The following is a 17,352-nucleotide window of genomic DNA, read 5'->3' on the forward strand; positions in this document are numbered from 1 at the left end:
CCCCCCCACCCCTTCCACACCTTGGCACCCACACAGGAAGAACTGTGGCTCCCCTCCTGCCCTCCTCATACCTGCAGTATTAGCTACAATCCAGATGCTGCTGCCCTGGGGGGGCGGTGGGGGGCGTGTGCGTGAGCTTCTCCCAGAGCCTCCACCCCCTTAGGACCCTGTCCCCATCTGTCTTCTGGGCTCTCTCTAACCTCTGCCCTCTTCCTTCCCCACTCCCACTCAATGCACTAACCCAGACTCTGGGCAGGCAGGCACCAGAATGGGGGTGCCTAGACAAATGGCACTTAGTTGGGGCCCCAGGGGAGGGGGCGGTTGGTGCTCCTCCTTTTTTCTTTGAAGCTCTTTAGGCCAGCCGCCCCTCTGCCCCTAGGACCCCTTTCCCCTCTTCTTTTCTCTAATTCAGGGACTTTGGCTTGAGCCACCTCCCACCCTCCTGGGGAGGAGTGCTCTGTTGGTCTGCACTTGGGTGAGCTGCCCTCCTCCTCTTCCTTTTGGCGATTGCCCACTGCCCACTCCACAGGAGAGAGAGGGAGGGAGGAGGTAGCCCTTCCATGGGTGGGGGGAGGAGGGCGGGGAGGGACAGAGCAGACCAGAGGGCCCTGGGCTCAGGGCTGCATGTCGGCAGGGATGGATGGGTGGACACAGATGCCCCCGGAAGCCATGGGGAATGGGGCAGGGGCAGGGGGGAGGGTGCCAGGGCTTCCTGCGCTTTGCACTATTGGGGCAAAAATGTCTTAAGCAGTGGGGAACCTGCCACCCCACCCTGACCCTCAGCCTGCCACAGCCCCCTACACACACACACACACACACACACACACACACACACACACGGGAAGGCAATGCTACGCTGCCCATCAGGGCGTGTCCTGCCCCTGCTGTCCAGGTGTTCTGACGGGGGTGGAGGGCCTGGAAGGGTATCTGCTGTCACCTGTGCATGTGCCTGCCCTGCCCCTCCTTGGGCTCGTGGGCTGCCCCTGCTGTCTTTGTCTGTCTCTATCCTCTCTCTCTCCTGGGGTACTGATTCCTGTATTACTCCAGTCCCATGGGTAAGCCCTCTTGTGCCCTTCTCTGGGGGTACATCACCCCTAGGGGCCCAGTGGAATTCCTGACCTGTCTGCTGTCTCCCCATCCTTCCATCCCCACCTCCACCCTGCCCCCCCCATCCGCATTCTCAGCCATGGACATGGTGGAGAAAAGGCCTTGAAGGGGCTTGGCCTCTTCCTGGCACTTGGGAATCCCTCCCTCCCCCGGCCCCAATCATATGAGCTGTGATCCCCTACTCCTCCCCCCATCTCTGACCCCTCCCCCCTCACTCTAGGTGACGTGGGGCGTATGTGTGTGTTTCTCTGCGTGAATGTGTGAGCAAGTACACGTGGTGGGGCAGGAGCCAGGGGACTCAGGAGCGCCACGCACCTGCTCTAGAGAGGCAGCTGTCCCAGTCCCTGCTTTGGAAGTGGGGGACAGGGCCCTCTCCTGGGGGCCATTGGTGCTAATGAGGGGGATGGCCTTGATGTGGGTGCTCAGCATGCCTCCCCCAGTATTGGCCCAGGGCACTAGGGCAGGCGGGGTGGGGCAGCAGGTGCAGTATTGGTGGGAGGAGGGACTGCTGGGAATGGGCCAGGCCAGGACAAGGGGGTGCCAGAGCCATGACCACTCCCCCGTGCCCACCACCCACCTCTCCATCTCAGTATCCCCCCCATCACTCAGAACACACATACCTCATCCAGCCTCCTCCCTGCTCAGCCTTGGGGAGGGTGGGGGTGGAGGAGCCCCTACCCCTTCCCCTGGTGGCGGGTCTACAGGGCTGGGAGAGGGCAGGGCGTGTGACACAGACACCGTCCATAAGGGGGACAGTAATTCCTGCCCCAGGAACTCCTGGGTGGGGGGAGGGGGCACGTCCCTGGAGGCGCTACTGAATGTATGAGAAGCTGGTGCTGGGGTGGGGGGAGGGGGGTTGTGGCCAGAAACAGGGAAGGAGGTAGGTCCCCTTCCCCAGGGAGGAGGGGGGGAGACCGGTAGGGGTGACTTGGGGGGCTCCTACTCCTGCCCCACGTTGACAATCAGTATGTCTGTTACGTGCGATTTTTCACCCCGTTGTGTTTTGGGTCAGGATTTTAAAGAAAGATATTTTTATGGTAATTGTTGCTCGTCTATTTTACTATATATTTATGTAATAAATATATGATGAAAATAACCCCCTTGGGCACCCCCCCTAGACTTGTGTGCTGTTTCCCTGTATCCTCCCATCTGCTGGCAGAGTACCCACCCCACAAACTGACCAGATGGAGAGGTGTGCCCCAGCCTTGGCAATATTTCCACTCCACCCCCCCACCCCGCCCCAAACGAGCACACATCACAGAAGCCAGCTCAGCTGTGAACTATTGGATTTGAGACAGGAATAGAACAAATGGGGGGGCTAGAGAATAAGGGAGGGGTGGGAGAGTGATTTAAATAGGGGAGGATGGGAGGGTCAGTGATGGGGGAGGGAGGCAGTTATTTACAAGAAGGCTCGGGGGGCCAGAGGCTCATCTTGGAATATTTTATAACAATATAAATAAGATTCTGGTTTGCTTTTCCTTTTCGTCTCGTAAAGGAGAGAGAAGTGCAGAGTTCGATTCTGTACAAGGGGGCAGCGGCAGAAGGCCGGCCGGGCGGGTCACTGGGCGTCCACCCGGAAGGACAGCAGCTTCTCGGAATGCATGTTGTTCAGGGTCCGCAGGTCCGGCAGCTTGAGCAGCAGCTTGGTGAAGCGGGAAGTCTCCGAGGGCCGGTTCTTCAGCACCAGAGCCCGAAGAGCCCGCAGCAGCGTCTCCTGGAGCTGCTCCACCGAAGCGGAATTCTCCATGCCCGAGCGGTCTGTGGGGAAGACGACAGCAGTGAGGCGGGCTCCCTGAGCTCCTCTGAGGAGGAACCGGAGGAGGCCTGCGAGGAGGTCTCCGAGGAGGTCTCCGAGGAGGAGGAGAAGGAGGAGGACGCGGCCGCTGCCGGTGCCGCTGCCGGTGCAGCCTCTCCCTGAAGCCCCTCAGAGGGCCCACGGGGAAGGAGGAGGAGGGGAGCGCAACTCCTCCTCCCAGGCCTCTGCCCCCAAGAGCAGGAGGTGGCTGAAAGCTTGGGAGTGTGGGCTCAGCAGGGCTGGTCACCTCCCATCCCACAAGGCCACTCTCCTTCCCTGAACAGGCCACACGGCGTCCAGGCTCCCTTGCTTTTCGCTCTGTAGTTCCCTCTGCCTGGGCTGCCCTTCCCCCTCTCTGCCTGGCGATATCTTACTTGTCCTGTGAGGCCCCACTCAAGTGTCACCTCCTTCCCCAGCTCCCCCAGGCAGAAATAGTTGTCTGTGCTTCCAAAGCCCTTGGTTCATGCTTCTACTGTGACACTTATCTCACTGTTTTATAATTAGTCGGGCATGAGTCTGTCTCCCCAGCTAGACTGTGTCTGAATCATGTCTGTATCCCCAGTGCCCGGTGCAGGGCCTGGCATAGCGTAGGTACTCCATAAAAGGTGTGTTGAATTGAACTGCGTCCGCCTCCTCCCCGGGGTCAGGCTCAGGCGAGAGCTTGACCTACCCGCAGAGACGAGCACCACCGCGGTGAAGAGGCCCAGCTCCTCCTCGGTAAGCGCCAGGGAGTTGAGTTTCTCGCTGAAGTCAAACATGGCACTGAGCAGGTCGCCCATGCCCATGGCTCCGAGTTCCTGCAGGCTATAGGTGGTGCGGCTGAGGAACATCACTGTCTGGTCCTTCACGTTGAACAGTGATGCAAAGCGCACCATCAACACCTAGAAGTGAGGGGGGACAGGGGACAGTCATCCTCGGGTGGGGTGGGGTGGGGATCACCTGCCAAATTGCCCCTGAAGTTTTCCAGAGGGTTTAACTGGTGCTGCCTTAGCTCACTCAGGAAAAAGCGAGCGTGGTTTCTGAATGCGCAGTGGGGTGGGGGTGGGGGAGAGATGGAGGGATGGGGAACATCACCCCGGCTTTGGAATCCAGCAGGCCTGGATCTGAGTCTTAGCTTTGTCACTCCCCATGACCTCGGGCAAGGTCACAAAAGTTCACCAAAGTGAATTTGCTCATGCCTGGAAGGGGGGTAGGGGTTAGCAGTGTGCCCTGAGGTGTTCTTTTAAGGTAATGGGATGTGCTTAGACCCCAGCTGAGATGACAGGAGACCCAGCCATCCCAAGGCAGGATGGGGAGGGATTCTGCCCCCTCCGGCAGTCAGAGTCTGCCAGGACAGAGATAGCGGGGTTCCAAAGCCTTTCAGAGCCGCTGCCCATCCCAGACACCAAGTCCTTCTGCTGGATCCTTCCCAAGGTCAAGAGCAGAGAGTATAAAGGGTCACTCACCTCAAAGGTGCCAGCCTTAAGCAAGGTGACCTGGTCGTGCTGAGAAAGATCACGGAAGCCAGGGATGTGCTTGGCAAACTCTACCACCTCCCGCACAGCAGGTGTGAAGCTCATGGAGAAATCCTCCCAGATCTCTTGCACGGTTCTCCCACTGCGTCCGTGTGGGTACATGTTCATGGGACATGCCTGGAGAAGGAAGGGATGTGGGGAGGCGAATATCAACCAGGCTGACTCAGATGGGCTCCCCCCGCCAGCAGGGCTGGACCCCAGTTTTGGCCTGGGTTAGGGGCTGTGGTCCCGAATGATGGGTATTTGAGGTAAAGTAGCAATCAGGTGTCAGGTGATCAGGGATTGGCAGGCAGAGCCCTTACTGCGGGGCTGAGCATCCTCCCTTGGCATGAAGATATTCCCGCATTAGCGTCCAGGCACACCCAGCTGCCTTCCGCTAAATCCAGTCTCCCAGGCCCCCTGCCCACCTCACCCCCAGTGCCCTCACCAGCAGAACGTTCTTGGAGTTGCCCTGCCGTGGACTGTTGGCAGGTGCTTCGCCTTCTGGGGCTGGGTACACATGGGTGGGGCAGAGACGGTGCCCGTTGCTGTTGGGCTGCTGGCAGCTGTGGTGGGCAGGGCCAGGGGGCCAGGCGGGAGGGTAGGAGGAGGAAGCCTGGCGTAAACTGTTCAGGGCCTCGTTATGACGCTGAGCAGCCATGATATTGTTGTCAGTGGGGACAGGGGGGCAGCCCTGACTATCCCAGCAGTGTGGGGTGGTGGCCGGAGGGCTGCCTGATGCATGGTTGGCATTGAAGTTGCCTGGTGAGGTGCCCAGCTTGTCATGGGCATAGGTGAAGATTTCTCGGTGGGCCCGGGCCACCTGGGATATCACATCCTCCACTGTGGGCTCAGGACTTGGGGACCGGGGAGGCGTCAGCTGTTGTGGGAACTGGGAGAAGCCCACCAAGGGTGAGGGGGCCGGAGCGGGAGGCGGTGAGGGGCCCAGGGGGCCCGGGGTCGGATGCTGGGCGGGTGAGGTTTCCAACGGGCCCTGGCTGCTCAACTGGTTGTTGGCCAAGTTCATGGCGCTCTGCATCTCGGCAAGCATCCGCTGCTTCTCTCGTTTGGGGATGCGCCCAAAACGCACAGCTGTGACAGGATGAGAGCAGCGTCAGGAAGTTCTCAGACACACTCACGAGCTTCTCTTCCTTCCTTCCTCCCCAAAGGGCAAGGCCCTGAAGGCCTGGGGTTCCACCTCAAAACCAGAACTGAGGCCATGCCCGCTGAGGGGGGTTTTCCAAGTAGGGATTGCCCTAGGAGGTGGCCAGAGGAGCTAATAGGAAAGAAGCGTGTTTATCCAAGAGGACAAAAAAGACAGGCGTCCCCTACGCAAAGGAGACACAAGATGACGTGTCTCCGTTGGGACTTTTTTTTTTAAAGGGAAGGATTCGCTCAGAAACTTGGGTGGAAGGAAGGGAGGGGGGCGTGTGGCGGGGATGCCTGTGGCGCTGTCTTACCATCTCGAGACATGCCCACAGAGAGACACTTCTTGAAACGACACTGCTGGCAGCGGTTGCGATTGATGCGGACAATGGAGCAGTTTTCATTCTTCAGACACCTTTTGTACTGGATGTTCTGCTGGATGCTCCGACGGAAGAAGCCCTGGAAGGACAGGGGCAGCTATAGAGAGCACGTCCATCCAGGCCAGGCGTCTGTGTCCAGAGGACTGAGGTCACCCCGCCTCCGCCCTGACCCCCTGCCTCACCTTGCAGCCCTCACAGGCATGCACACCATAGTGGAAGCCCGAGGCGACGTCCCCACACACTTTACACAGGAGCACCATGCCGTTCAGCTCTGCGGGAAGAGAGAGGCGGTGGGTGAGTGGCAGGGCCATCTGAGCAGCCCCAGATGGGCAGGACGGCAGTTGGTGCGACTCTAGGAGAAATCCCTGAGGCCAGGGAAGGCCCTGGGAAGAACCGTGTCATGGGGGCCCCAAGGCCCCACCTAGGCCTGGCCGCCTTTCCCCGAATCAGCTGGCAATTTACGCACTGGTGATGTTGCTGGTGCTCTTGCTGGGGGACACGCGGCTGCTATCTTCCAGGGCCACTTGTAGACCCCCGGGGGGGCTCCCATTATAGAAGGAAGAGGAGGACGATGAGGAGGAAGATGAAGAAGGGGAGCTGTCATCACTCAGGCTGGGTGGAACGCTCCCAAAGGAGCGAGCTGGGTCCTGGGTGAGGGAGCCCGTGGGTGACGGTGGGAAGTAGGCAGGGCAGCCTTGCGCCAGGGACTGGAAGCTGCCATTGGAGCTGTCACTGTAGAGAGACTCAGGGCTGGTGCGGCTTGGGGAGGAGCCGCTGGAGCCAATGTAGGTGATGACACCACCTGGCAGGAGAACATGAGGGAAGAGGGTGTCAGCCGCCATACACCTTTGGTCCCAGGGCACCACTCCGCTCATTCCCCCCACCTGCCTCCCCCGGACACTGCTGGATGCTCAGAAGTTAACCATGTGGAACCCTGAATCTTGGGAGTCCCAGGAAGAGCCGCACTGAGCAACTTCCCAACACACACCAGACATGACATGGCCCACCAACATCCCAAGCCCCTTTGCAGGGTACGTTCAGTTTCTGCCTTGGGTGTGAGGACTCTCCCTAGAGGCAGGACCTCTGCAGGCATGTCACATATGCACCGCTCCCCACGCCTGGCCTCAAATGCCTTCCCTGGGAATACTGACAGCAGCTAATGATTTAGTCGTCAGCGGCAGACCAGAGGATGGGATGAGCTGTTGAGACCCATTCAGAATGCCCAGTTTTCCCTCCCCCACAAAAAAAACCCGCTGCCAATGTTAACACCAAGACCATTCCAGGGATGAGGCTATGGAGGGCCAGCGAGCCAACACTGAGGAGAGTAGCGTTCTTACAAGAGTAAACCAGTTACATCCCCCCCAAAACTGGAAGACATATTCTCCGAAGATAAGGTATTGAACCTGCCCAGGCTGGTTCCCCTGGCCTCCAAGAGCAAGAGCAGAACAGATTCTCCCTCCTGAGTCCAGGAAAGACTTAGCAGTGCACATTACAGGAGGTGGACACGAAAAACAAATTGTCCAGCCTAGGACTTTGGAAATCCCCTTCTAGATCTCTCAGCCTGGTGACAATGACCTTGGCTCTCTGGCCATTCAGGGACTTTGGCCCTCTGGTTACATTGCCAGCCAGGTGGCTGTGTTCCCATGGTAAAAGCAGGAGAAAAGGTGACCTGCCCGCCACTCCTATACCAAGCACTGAGATTGGCCTGCCACAGGCGGGGTGGAAGAAGGGAGGATCCTAGGACACGTGTGAGCTGACACAAGCCATGTCACCGGGTATCCAGAGGCACATGTCTTGCTCACCCACTGACACACACTGAGCTGGGCAGGGCAACCTTAAAATAGCTCAAGGTTGGTCAGGGTGAACCCAGTTCCCAGTAAAATAGTTGCACAACAGATCAGCTCCTACAGTTTCAGGGTTGAGGTGGGGGATGGGGATGGGATATTATCTGGTGGTAAATGAACATGACCTAGTTCACCCATCCCCCAAAGGGGAGTAAGACCTTCATCCAAAGATAATCCTAACCTGGAAGTGAGGGACATGCCTAAAAGTGTCCAGTTCTAGGTTTAGATCTATCACAAGCAACTTGATTTGTGACCTAGAGGAAATGAACTCCCCTCTCTGGGTCTCCGTTTTCCTTTCTGTGGAAAAAAAAAAAAAAAAAAGATGAAAGCTTCACTTATGATTCTGAGATGTAGCCATTCTGGGGAAGTCCTTGTGACAAACTGCTGCTTGCTTGGTGGGGGTGGGGAGTAAGACAGTGTCTGCAGGACTAAGGAAAGATACTCCAGGAACAGTAAGTAAGAATTTAGAACGTGGAGAAGCTGAGTCCAAAGGCAGTAAAGTGAAGTAGGTGCAAACAGAATAAAGAGGAAGGAACGAGAAGGGTGGCTAGATGTGAGGTACCATTGAGGAGTGTAAACTTGAGGCCACGAGAGGTCAGGGATGGCTCCATCTTACTCTGCTTCGGGGATGGGGAGAAGGGGGCCCCAGGCAGGCGGACAGGAAAAGGAGGCAGGCGCGGGGGCGGTGAGTCAGCCCAGCTTCACCCAGATCTTGGCGGGGCGGGGCGGGAGCCGGGCCCTCAGCCGGCCTCACGTCCCCACTCCACGTGTGCCTCCTGCACGTGGCTCCCCAACGAGGAACCCCGGAACTCGAGGCTCCGCCCTCTCCGCTTCCCGTCAATCGAGAGCAGCAGCCCCGCCCCCGCCCCGCCCCTCCTGGGCCTCTGGGTCCTGGGCTGGGCCCCAAACGCCAGCCCGGCCGGGGCAACTGAGGGGAGGAGAGATGGGAACACGCGTTGCCGGGGCGACCAGGGGGGGCGGAGCTCATTATGTAACGGGGCCGGAAGGCAACGACCAATGGGGTGGCGGCCACGGCTTCTGCTGAATGAAAACAAACGCAGCACGTGGGCCCGACTCCGCAGCCATGTGAGTCCTCCCGGCCTCCCGGGCGCTGTGGGTGTCCTCCCCGGGGCAGGGCACCACTCAGCCGGCTCCTCAAGTGCCGCTCCCTACTGTCACTGAGGATTCCCCAGTGAGATCCGACCCATTCGCCCAGCCCCTCCCGCCTGCAGCCCCTATCGCCCCACTGCTTCTCAGGTTCCCTTGAGCCTGCAGGAACTAGGGGAAGAGGAAGAAGGGGGGTCCTCTTTCCGAGAAGACCAGGCATGCCACAGCTGCAGGCGAGGGGGGAGGGGAAGATAGGGGCGTTTGGTGCTCTGCTCCAAAGCTCCCAGTCCCTCAAAACTGTGCATCTTACCACACGTACCCGCTCTCCTTTACTTCCTGCCCGGGATACGAGTCCTTCAGGGTAAAAGGAGCTTTGGGACTCTGAGAAGTGGTACGGCGCTTCCGGGCGCATTCCCAGGACGAACAACTCGCTTTGGAAATCCCAGCCTATGGTCCCCATTATGCTAGCAAATCCCCAGGCCGAGGGAGTCCCAGTCCCTTACAAAGTTCCTCTTATTCTAGGGTATATATGGAAGTGAGGAGACCGTGACAAAGGACGATGATAGTAAAGGGATCCCGGTACCTGTGTTATTGTTGGAGTCCAGGGTCGTCATGTCTTCACCAGCTGAGAGCGGTCATTCAAACTGGACCTTGATACAGACTGGAGGTTGCAATTGCCGCTGTCGCCCCCTGGGCAGTGACTGAGGGCGGGGAATGGACCCCGCGGATCACAAGCAGGATCCGAGGCACCCTGCAGCAAGGTCTTGGGGTGGCCGGACTGCAGCCCTGCAGAAGGGTAGGACGCAGAGGCAACGGAGGTCTGCTTTGCATGGGAAGAGCAGAGTGTGGGGGAGGGGGGAAATCAGCCTGCTGTAGTTCTGGCTGGAAGGTAGCAAGGAGGGTCGGGTCTCTGCAGTGCACGGGGTGCCACTGCCTGACGGCTTCACAGCGCTGCAGGGTAGCGAATCTGGAGCTCCCGGTGCAAAAGTCCCAGAGGGAGAGAGGATGCAGTCAGGAAGTAAGTAGGTGATGGGGAGAAACGGGGCACCCAGGCGCAAAGAAGCGAGACGTGTGCCCTGCTACGTTCCCTCGGCAGCAATATTTCACTCTGCCAATCTCAGCCGCCTTTTGCCCCAGCCTTTTTCCCTGGGACAGAGGGCTCTGCGCAGGCGCCAGCAACCCAGGGTTCCCGGGCCGCACGCGGCACTGGAGCAGGTACCATGTGATCCCAGGGAGCGCCTCGTGCCCCAGTGACACACTTTTCCAGCAGCAGGCACGTTGAGCTCCCTGCGCCTGCGTAACGCTAAGCCTTTCGGGATTCGTAGTCCACTGGCAAAGTGGGCGGATTGCGTTTATTTCCTCCTTTCTGCTTTGCAAAAGCCGTTGCTGGGGCCGGGGAGGAGCTAAGAGCCGAATGGGGTGGGGTGCACTGAAAAGTCAGGGTGGCGTGTTTGGAAAGCCTGTATGGCAGAGGCATGTGAATTCCTGGGGAGGGACTGGCAAGCTTGGCTGCTTCCTGGGAGATAAAAGCTCACAGGCTCTTTCCGCAAACCTTGCAAACGTGAGGGCTTCACGTGATTGTAGGACTGACCTCGCCTTGAGGTTACTGGTGACACAGGGAGAGATGACAAGTAGGGGAGGGAGATATCCCCAGAGTCAGGAACTTAAGCTGAATTTCTGCTGCAGGGCCAAGTCCTGAGACCAAACGAAACGTGACCCTTTTTCTCTTCTACTCTCCTTAGGGAGAACACCCCTAGAGAAAGGAGTTGTTGCCATGGGGGTGAGGTTGTCCCTAGGGAGTCCCTGTTTGCTTGTATGACACCACCCCACTCATTCGAGGTGACATTGGGATGAGTCATTTCCCTTTGTCTGGGAAATTAAAAAGACCAGGGAGGGGAACTTTATGGTGAAAGTGCTTTGAGGTTCTAAAGTAATGGGGCCAAAGGTGAGGCAGGGGTCTGGGAGCAGAGTGACACCCCATCCCCCAAACCACCAGTGCTGGAATGCAGCACGTAGGTAGATCAGCACAGAAGGGAACTTGCAGATCATCTTAACCCCTGCCCCTTTTCCTCACTATCCTTTCCTTGGTAAGAGGAAAATGAGGCCTAGAAGAAGTGGGTGGCTCATGGTGAGACATTCATTCTTAGTTCCGTAATGTCCACTCTAAACAGCAGGGAGATGGGCAGACATGCAAGGGAAACACTGACTAGGGGTTAGAAATAGCAGCATCTCCCTTCAGAGTCCTGGTGAAAATGGGTCTCTCCTGCTCGAGGACTTGGACCGTGGGGAGAGATGGGGCCTCTTCTTCAAGTGAGCCTGAGCTGCTGCTTCCCTCCTCTTCAGTCCCAGTGTGCTTCTCTGGAGGGTTTTTGTTGTTCTTGTTGTTGTTGTTTTTCCTGCACAGGAAGCCCTTCCGCACTTGTTCACAGACAACTCCTAGGGCAGCACTAGGGTTATGCCCCCAGACATGACAGTCACCAGAGAGGTAGAAAAAGGAGGAATGTGGGCACCAAGGAAGGATGAACTTGGGTAGTGAGGTAACACGCAAACTGAGAGAGGACAGTGAGGTTGACTGGGGGGAAGGTTACTGAGTAGCTGGCTTGACCACTGACCCTCAGACTCCGGGGAGATGTGCGCCTTAAAATGGGCTCCATAGAATAGCCTGGGCTTAAGCTTTATCCCCCCGCCCCCAAGGAAAAGTAGGAGAGAGAAGACAGTGGGCTCTTCCCTGGCCTGCCCTGGTCCTCTGGCCCAGAGCTGGGAAGCTGTAGCCCAGAGAGCGTGGGAGGACCTGGGAGGGGCTAGGACAAACAAGGAAAGAGACTTTTCAGGAAAACTTGGTTCTGACCTCAGCCTTCTCCCCTCCCCCTCCCGCTGGGCTCTGGAGGGAATGCTGGGAGGTGAGTGGCTCTGTCCAGTACTGCCTGCTGTCTGTGCTCTTCCTGGCTCTTCCTTGCAGCCAGGGCCAGGGTTCAGGTATCTGCCAGGGCTGGATTCAAAATCAGGGCCCTTGGCATGACCTCTAGTGCCCCATCAACCCCAGCACCCACACCAGCACACTTCCCTTAGTTGTCCTGGACTCTCTCTCTCTGAGGCCCACAGCTCTGTTCTTTGCTCATGATTCTGTCCACCCTGTTCTACTTGTTGCTCTTTTTCCCTATAGGGAAAGGGCCCAGGGTCCACAATCTCTCCCTGAGTTTGCAGCCAGGGAGAGGAAAGAGGAAGCAGAGGCAGGGAGAGCCGAAATTCAGTCAGCCTAATTCTTGGCAAGGAGCTGGGTTGTTTTGCAGTCTGAGTGAGGTATGAAAGCGGAGGCTGGGAGGGAGGAACCAAAGAAGGGGAGAGGGGTTACCTCTACTCCCTCCTTCCTCTGCAGCACTTCTTGAGGGGCCCCCTTTTTCTTTCTTGACAAAGAGGTAGCTCTGGGATCTTCTTTCTACAATTGGAGGGAAGGATACAGAAGAATGAAGAGGCAGGACTCTTCTTTGGTTCCAGAATCTTCTAGTCTCTCCACCCTGTTCCTTCTACTGCCAGCAGCTACTGGCAGAAGGACAGAGATCTATGGGACCCAGAGCCACCAAAAGGATGGAGAAGAGGCTGAGAAGTCTGGCCTTTGGGGACCTGGCTAGAATCTAGCTTTGGCCTCTCTTTGACCTCAACCTTGACCTTAAGACAACAGGTGCAATTCAACACAGCATCCCACCTCTCCTGCCAGCTAGACATTCCAGTTCAATTCTACACACACACACACACACACACAAACACAAACACACACACCCCGTTCCTCCTATAGCTAATTTCAGCCCAAGAAGAAACTGGACTCTTCATAAACAGTGCTCAGATTAGAACCGTGTGGAATGGATGCAAAGCCAAGAGCAAAGAGCAAAGAGCTGTTGCAAAAGCAAGAGCTGGCACAGCCTGGGCTCCATGTTACACACGCTCAGATTCCTCAGAGGCTGGGATTCTGGGGACTGACCTCACTCTTGTAGGGCAGGGTTGGATCGTGTGTGTGTGTGTGTGTGTGTTTCTAAATATGTCTTCAAATTCTCCTGGATTTCTTTGGACAGCACAGATAAAGCAGGGGAAGGAACGGGACAAGAGTTCTAAATTCTAGTCAGGGTATACATACAATCGTGTGAGTGAGAGGCTGCATGCGTGAGTATGTGTGAATGGTATGAGTGTGCATAGATGTGTGTGTTCAGTCCAGGATCTATGCTCCTTGCCTGTGTGTTGTTCTGGGTAACAGGGCAACGCCCTGGGCACATCCTGGGTGGCCTAAATCTTGGGCTGGCTGACTGACTGAGGGTGGGTCCTTGCTGGAAACCAGGTCAGGCTTCAGTAGGTGCCTTCCCTTCCCCCTCCTTTCTCACCAAGCAAACCATTGCCCAGGGGAGTAACCTCCCTGCCCAGGTGATACAAACCTGGGTCAGAAACCCCGGGGATGCCCCAGAATCAGGGAACCCCTCCCCCAGGAGAGACTCATGCCTTGCCCTTCTAGATTCTTTTTCTATTCTCTAAAGGGCCAGCTGGCTTTCCTTCATCCACCCAAAGCACTGATGTCTTGGGGAGAATTTCAGGAACATGCCACAGGAGGACCCAAGTCTAAGCTGATTTGTTCTTTAGGGGCGATAGAGAAAGAGAGGGTGAGGCATGGTCCAGGGCTAAGTTCTACGGATGTGCTTTCGCCTTCAATTCTTTTTTTTTTTTTTTAAGATTTTATTTATATATTTGTCAGAGAGAGAGAGACAGAGAGAGTAAGATCACAAGTAGGCAGAGAGGTAGGCAGAGGCAGAGGGAGAAGCAGGCTCCCTGCCGAGCAAGGAGCCCGATATGGGACTCGATCCCAGGACGCTAGGATCAGGACCTGAGCCGAAGGCAGCCACTTAACCAACTGAGCCACCCAGGAGTCCCTTTTGCCTTCAATTCTATCCTCACCTCACTACTCCTGTCTCTGAGGAAAGGAACTAAGAAGCATGTATTAAGTACCAGCTGTATGCCAGGCTCTGGGCTAAGTGGTTTACATATATTAGCTCATTTAATATCCATAACAACACTATGCTGCAGGCCTCATTCTTCTTTTAGAGATAGGGAACCTGAGGCTTTGAGATGTTTGTTGGCTTGCCGGAGATGCGGCAAGAAGCTAGTCAATTTGTCTTGAAGCCATTCTTGAAGTGAAGCACTAAAGATTGAGAAGACGTCACCTCAAAAAGTGATGGTATCTGAGGAGATTTTTGGACGGGCTAAAGCTTCCCCATCTATCTCCCCAGTGACCACTGTCGGCGTCACAGTGAAAACAGCAGCGCTAGGAATCTGACCCCAGGTCTGAGGGTACAACAATTTCCACTAGCAAGACTGTCTGTCCTGGAGAAAATGATCACTTCGATTGAAACACCGAAACGTCTGAGTAGCCAGCTTGTCCTGGTGTTTCCTAAGCAATAATGCTGCTTGGACGGGTGGCACGTCAGCAAAAAGAGAGGCCTAAAGCACCCTCTGTCCCCACAAGAACCTCACCTTCCCAGGCCTACGTTTTCTCTTCCCTTATCCTCCCCGCCACACACATTCTCCTTATGAGGTTGTAAAGGGAGATGGGGGGGAGCCAGGAGAGGGTGGGACAAACAGCAAACACATATTCACAGAGACTACTGCAGAGGTGAGTCATAGAAGCAGGTATCTGAACCCTCTTCTCCCTCTGACTTGGGGATCCACAGCTGGTAAGAAGGGGAAGGGGCAGGTAGGTCAGGACCCTTTAAAGCACCATGGTGCTTCCTTCAGGAGGTGTAATAAGAACAGATTGTTTCATATAACTTCACATGGTGACAGATGGGAGCTATGCTTATCGTGGTGAGTATTTTTTGTTGTTGTTTTTGTTTTAAAGATTTTTATTTATTTATTTGAGAACCAGTGAGAGAGAGAGAGACAGCTTGAGAGGGGGGTGGGTCAGAGGGAGAAGCAGACACCCTGCTCTGCCCGGACTGCTGGGACTCGATCCTGGGACTCCAGGATCATGACCTGAGCACAAGGCAGTCGCTTAACCAACTGAGCCATCCAGGTGCCTGTGGTGATTTTTTTGTAACATACATAAATGTTGAATCACTATGTTGTAAAAAAAATAAATAAATAAAATAAAAATGTTTAATTTAAAAAATGAAAAAGAATGGATTCGTTCAATGAGATTGGGAAGGCCTCCAAAGTTGTGCTCAGAGCCCTAAGGAAACAACATCCCACTGCCCCCACGTACCTGCTTCAGCAATGTGCACCTCTAAGTACAGCCCTTCTAAAGCCATCCACCATCCTTGGTCAATGCTTCTTCAGCAGATGCTTTGGGGAACTGGAAGGAGGGTCCCTTTTTCAGAGCCCAGGATCCCATTCACATCACAGATCCAGGAGGTGCATGGACTGTCCTTGGTAGTGGAAGACTAAGTCTCAGATCACCCTCTTTTTGGCGTGGGGTTCCTCCCCAGCTTGGGTGGGGGGTGGCATCCAGTACATACTATACCAAGGCCATCCTGTTCAACCTTTGCTGTGCTGCTGCTGGAGCCTACTGATGGTTTTGTCTTCCAGGTCTGGCAGAGGCCTGTTTTCTGTCCTTGAGCCTCTGTAGGACTGAGATGCAGGGGAATTTGTGTGGGGAGTGAAGGGGTACCTGTGTGCCTGTCTCTGTTCCCAACTTCTTACCACAAGCTCTAGGTCAAACCTTCTCCTTATCCCCATTCCTTGGGCCTCTGCAGATGTCCCTGTAGCTGCCTGGGGAGGCTGGGGGCTCATGACAGTCCTTGTGAGCAGGACGGACCTCGGAGGAGCCATGGCCTGGGCAGACGTTAGGGACTGTGTGGAGCTTCTGGGAGGCTTACATAAACACTGGCTGGGATGAGGAGGGAAAGGAGGGGTGCAGTGGGCTGCCCAGGAAAAAAAAAAAAAAAAAAAAAAGCAGCCCCCACCCCTCCAGCTCAGCCTGCATGGAAAGAAGGAAAGAAGCTCATTTTTTCCCTCCTCCCATCCCTCTCCCCTGGTCTGCAGCTGTGAGTTGGGCCGGAAAGACTGCAGTATCTTGGGGGAGGGGGGTAGGAGAAGGAGAGAGAGAGAGGATGCGACTTCACAAATTTGGGATCCCCCCCTTCTTCTAAACTGGGGGGGGTAAGATGGGGGGGAGAAGTAATTTGCCAAAGAGATTTTCAATGCCACAGGAAGGAGCTTTGGCTCATTAGAATGCACAGTTTGCACCCTGAAAAAAAAAAATCTGTGCTGGTTGCAAAAATGCAGACGTGTGTAGGGGACCAGCAGAGATTAAAAAAAAAAAAAAGAAAGAAAGAAAAAAACGCTAGCTCTGCAATGCAGGATCTGCGAAGTTTTGGTGCGATGAGGAAATGTGGGTCGTGCTCATTTTGTTTGCTTGTTCCTGCTAACCTACTGTCCGCCTGACTCCAGTACGGTCTCACATCCCAGCAAGAGGCACTGTTGCTCAGAAACAGGGTCATGGGCGGGGTGGTGGCGGGGTGGCCAGAGCAGAGGGCTGCAGTGGGGGTCTGGGGTTAGGGTGCTGAGAGATAGACTCTTCTGGGGCTGGGAGGGCCAGGTGGATGGGAGGGGACACTTTCATGCGGGATAGAGCCTAAGCTTGTCTTTCACACTAGCGTTTGTTCTCCAGCTGGACCGGGGTACTAGTGTGAAGTTCCTCCAGATCCCCCCACCCCCCACCCCCACCCTGCCCTCAGCTCCTCCCTATCCCCAACTGGCAGAGGGACTTTCCTTTTCCTGTCCACTGCTGCAGAAAGAACCGTGGTTTCTTGTCCCTGACCCCACAAATCCCTGAACTCTCCTTGTTCTAATCCTGGAATGGGCACTTGCTGCCTCTCTGTGTGGCATCCTCCTTCCTAGAAAGAGGGGACGAGGCAGCCTGATCTGGGGAGCCCAGGCTGCAGGGAAACCAAGTCTTGGCTCCGGGCTGATGTTGGCTCATCAACTCCAGTCCAGGGCTAGGGGCGGCCACTCTGCTCTTGGCTTGGGAAGGCCCTTTGTTCCTACGGAGCCTGGGGCTGTGAGCCTGGGGCTGTGGGCCGTGTGAACGCCACTGGGTTGCCTGGGGGGAGACTATGCCTGCGGAAACCATGTTTCTTTCCTGGGTATTTGTTCTCCCCGAGGTTCAGGAGAGACAAAAGGAGACTGAAGGAGGATAAAGACCCTGGAGATCGGGAGAAGTAAGCCTAGTGCCCTTTTGCTCTTTCCCCATCTTCCCCCCAGTTTCTTTGGCCCTGAGAGGACAGGGCCCAGTGTGTTTGTGCCGGCCGAGGCTCACGCGGGCTGCCCGGGTCACATGGCCTGGGCATGTGCAGCCTGCTCCATTTCTACCACAACAACTCGCTCATAAACAGCCGGGCTGCTGCGGCGGTGGTGGCGGAGACATGTGCAAGCGAGGGGGTGGGGCACGTGGCCCTGCCCGAGCCAAGGGAAGGCTCTCCGCTCAGCTCCGCACTGCCTCCCCC

General features: G+C 56.1%; 1 protein-coding gene across 1 annotated transcript; it reads right to left on the reverse strand.

Annotated features, from left to right (window-relative positions):
* Positions 1–190: 190 nt before the first annotated feature.
* Positions 191–10,082, reverse strand: NR1D1 (nuclear receptor subfamily 1 group D member 1). The gene is made up of 8 exons (XM_045985742.1): positions 9,456–10,082; positions 6,388–6,723; positions 6,104–6,192; positions 5,856–6,000; positions 4,844–5,487; positions 4,348–4,533; positions 3,573–3,783; positions 191–2,865 (listed from the first exon to the last, which is right to left on the reverse strand). Exons 1-8 carry the CDS (start codon positions 9,484–9,486, stop codon positions 2,666–2,668), a joined length of 1,842 nt encoding a protein of 613 aa, XP_045841698.1. The 5' UTR covers positions 9,487–10,082; the 3' UTR covers positions 191–2,665.
* Between the last annotated feature and the right edge of the window lie 7,270 nt (positions 10,083–17,352).

Source organism: Meles meles, chromosome 18 (assembly GCF_922984935.1).
Source record: "Meles meles chromosome 18, mMelMel3.1 paternal haplotype, whole genome shotgun sequence".
Taxonomy (NCBI): domain Eukaryota; kingdom Metazoa; phylum Chordata; class Mammalia; order Carnivora; family Mustelidae; genus Meles; species Meles meles.

What these genes read in the sequence shown, in the direction of transcription:
- NR1D1 (XM_045985742.1), bottom strand. Translation starts at nt 9,486, where the DNA reads ATGACGACCCTGGACTCCAACAATAACACAG. An exon ending in ACTCCAAGAACGTTCTGCTG is followed by an intron (nt 4,534 to 4,843) that starts GTGAGGGCACTG and finishes TTCCTTCTCCAG; the next exon opens with GCATGTCCCATGAACATGTA. An exon ending in GGTGGTGCTCGTCTCTGCGG is followed by an intron (nt 2,866 to 3,572) that starts GTAGGTCAAGCT and finishes TCTTCCCCACAG; the next exon opens with ACCGCTCGGGCATGGAGAAT.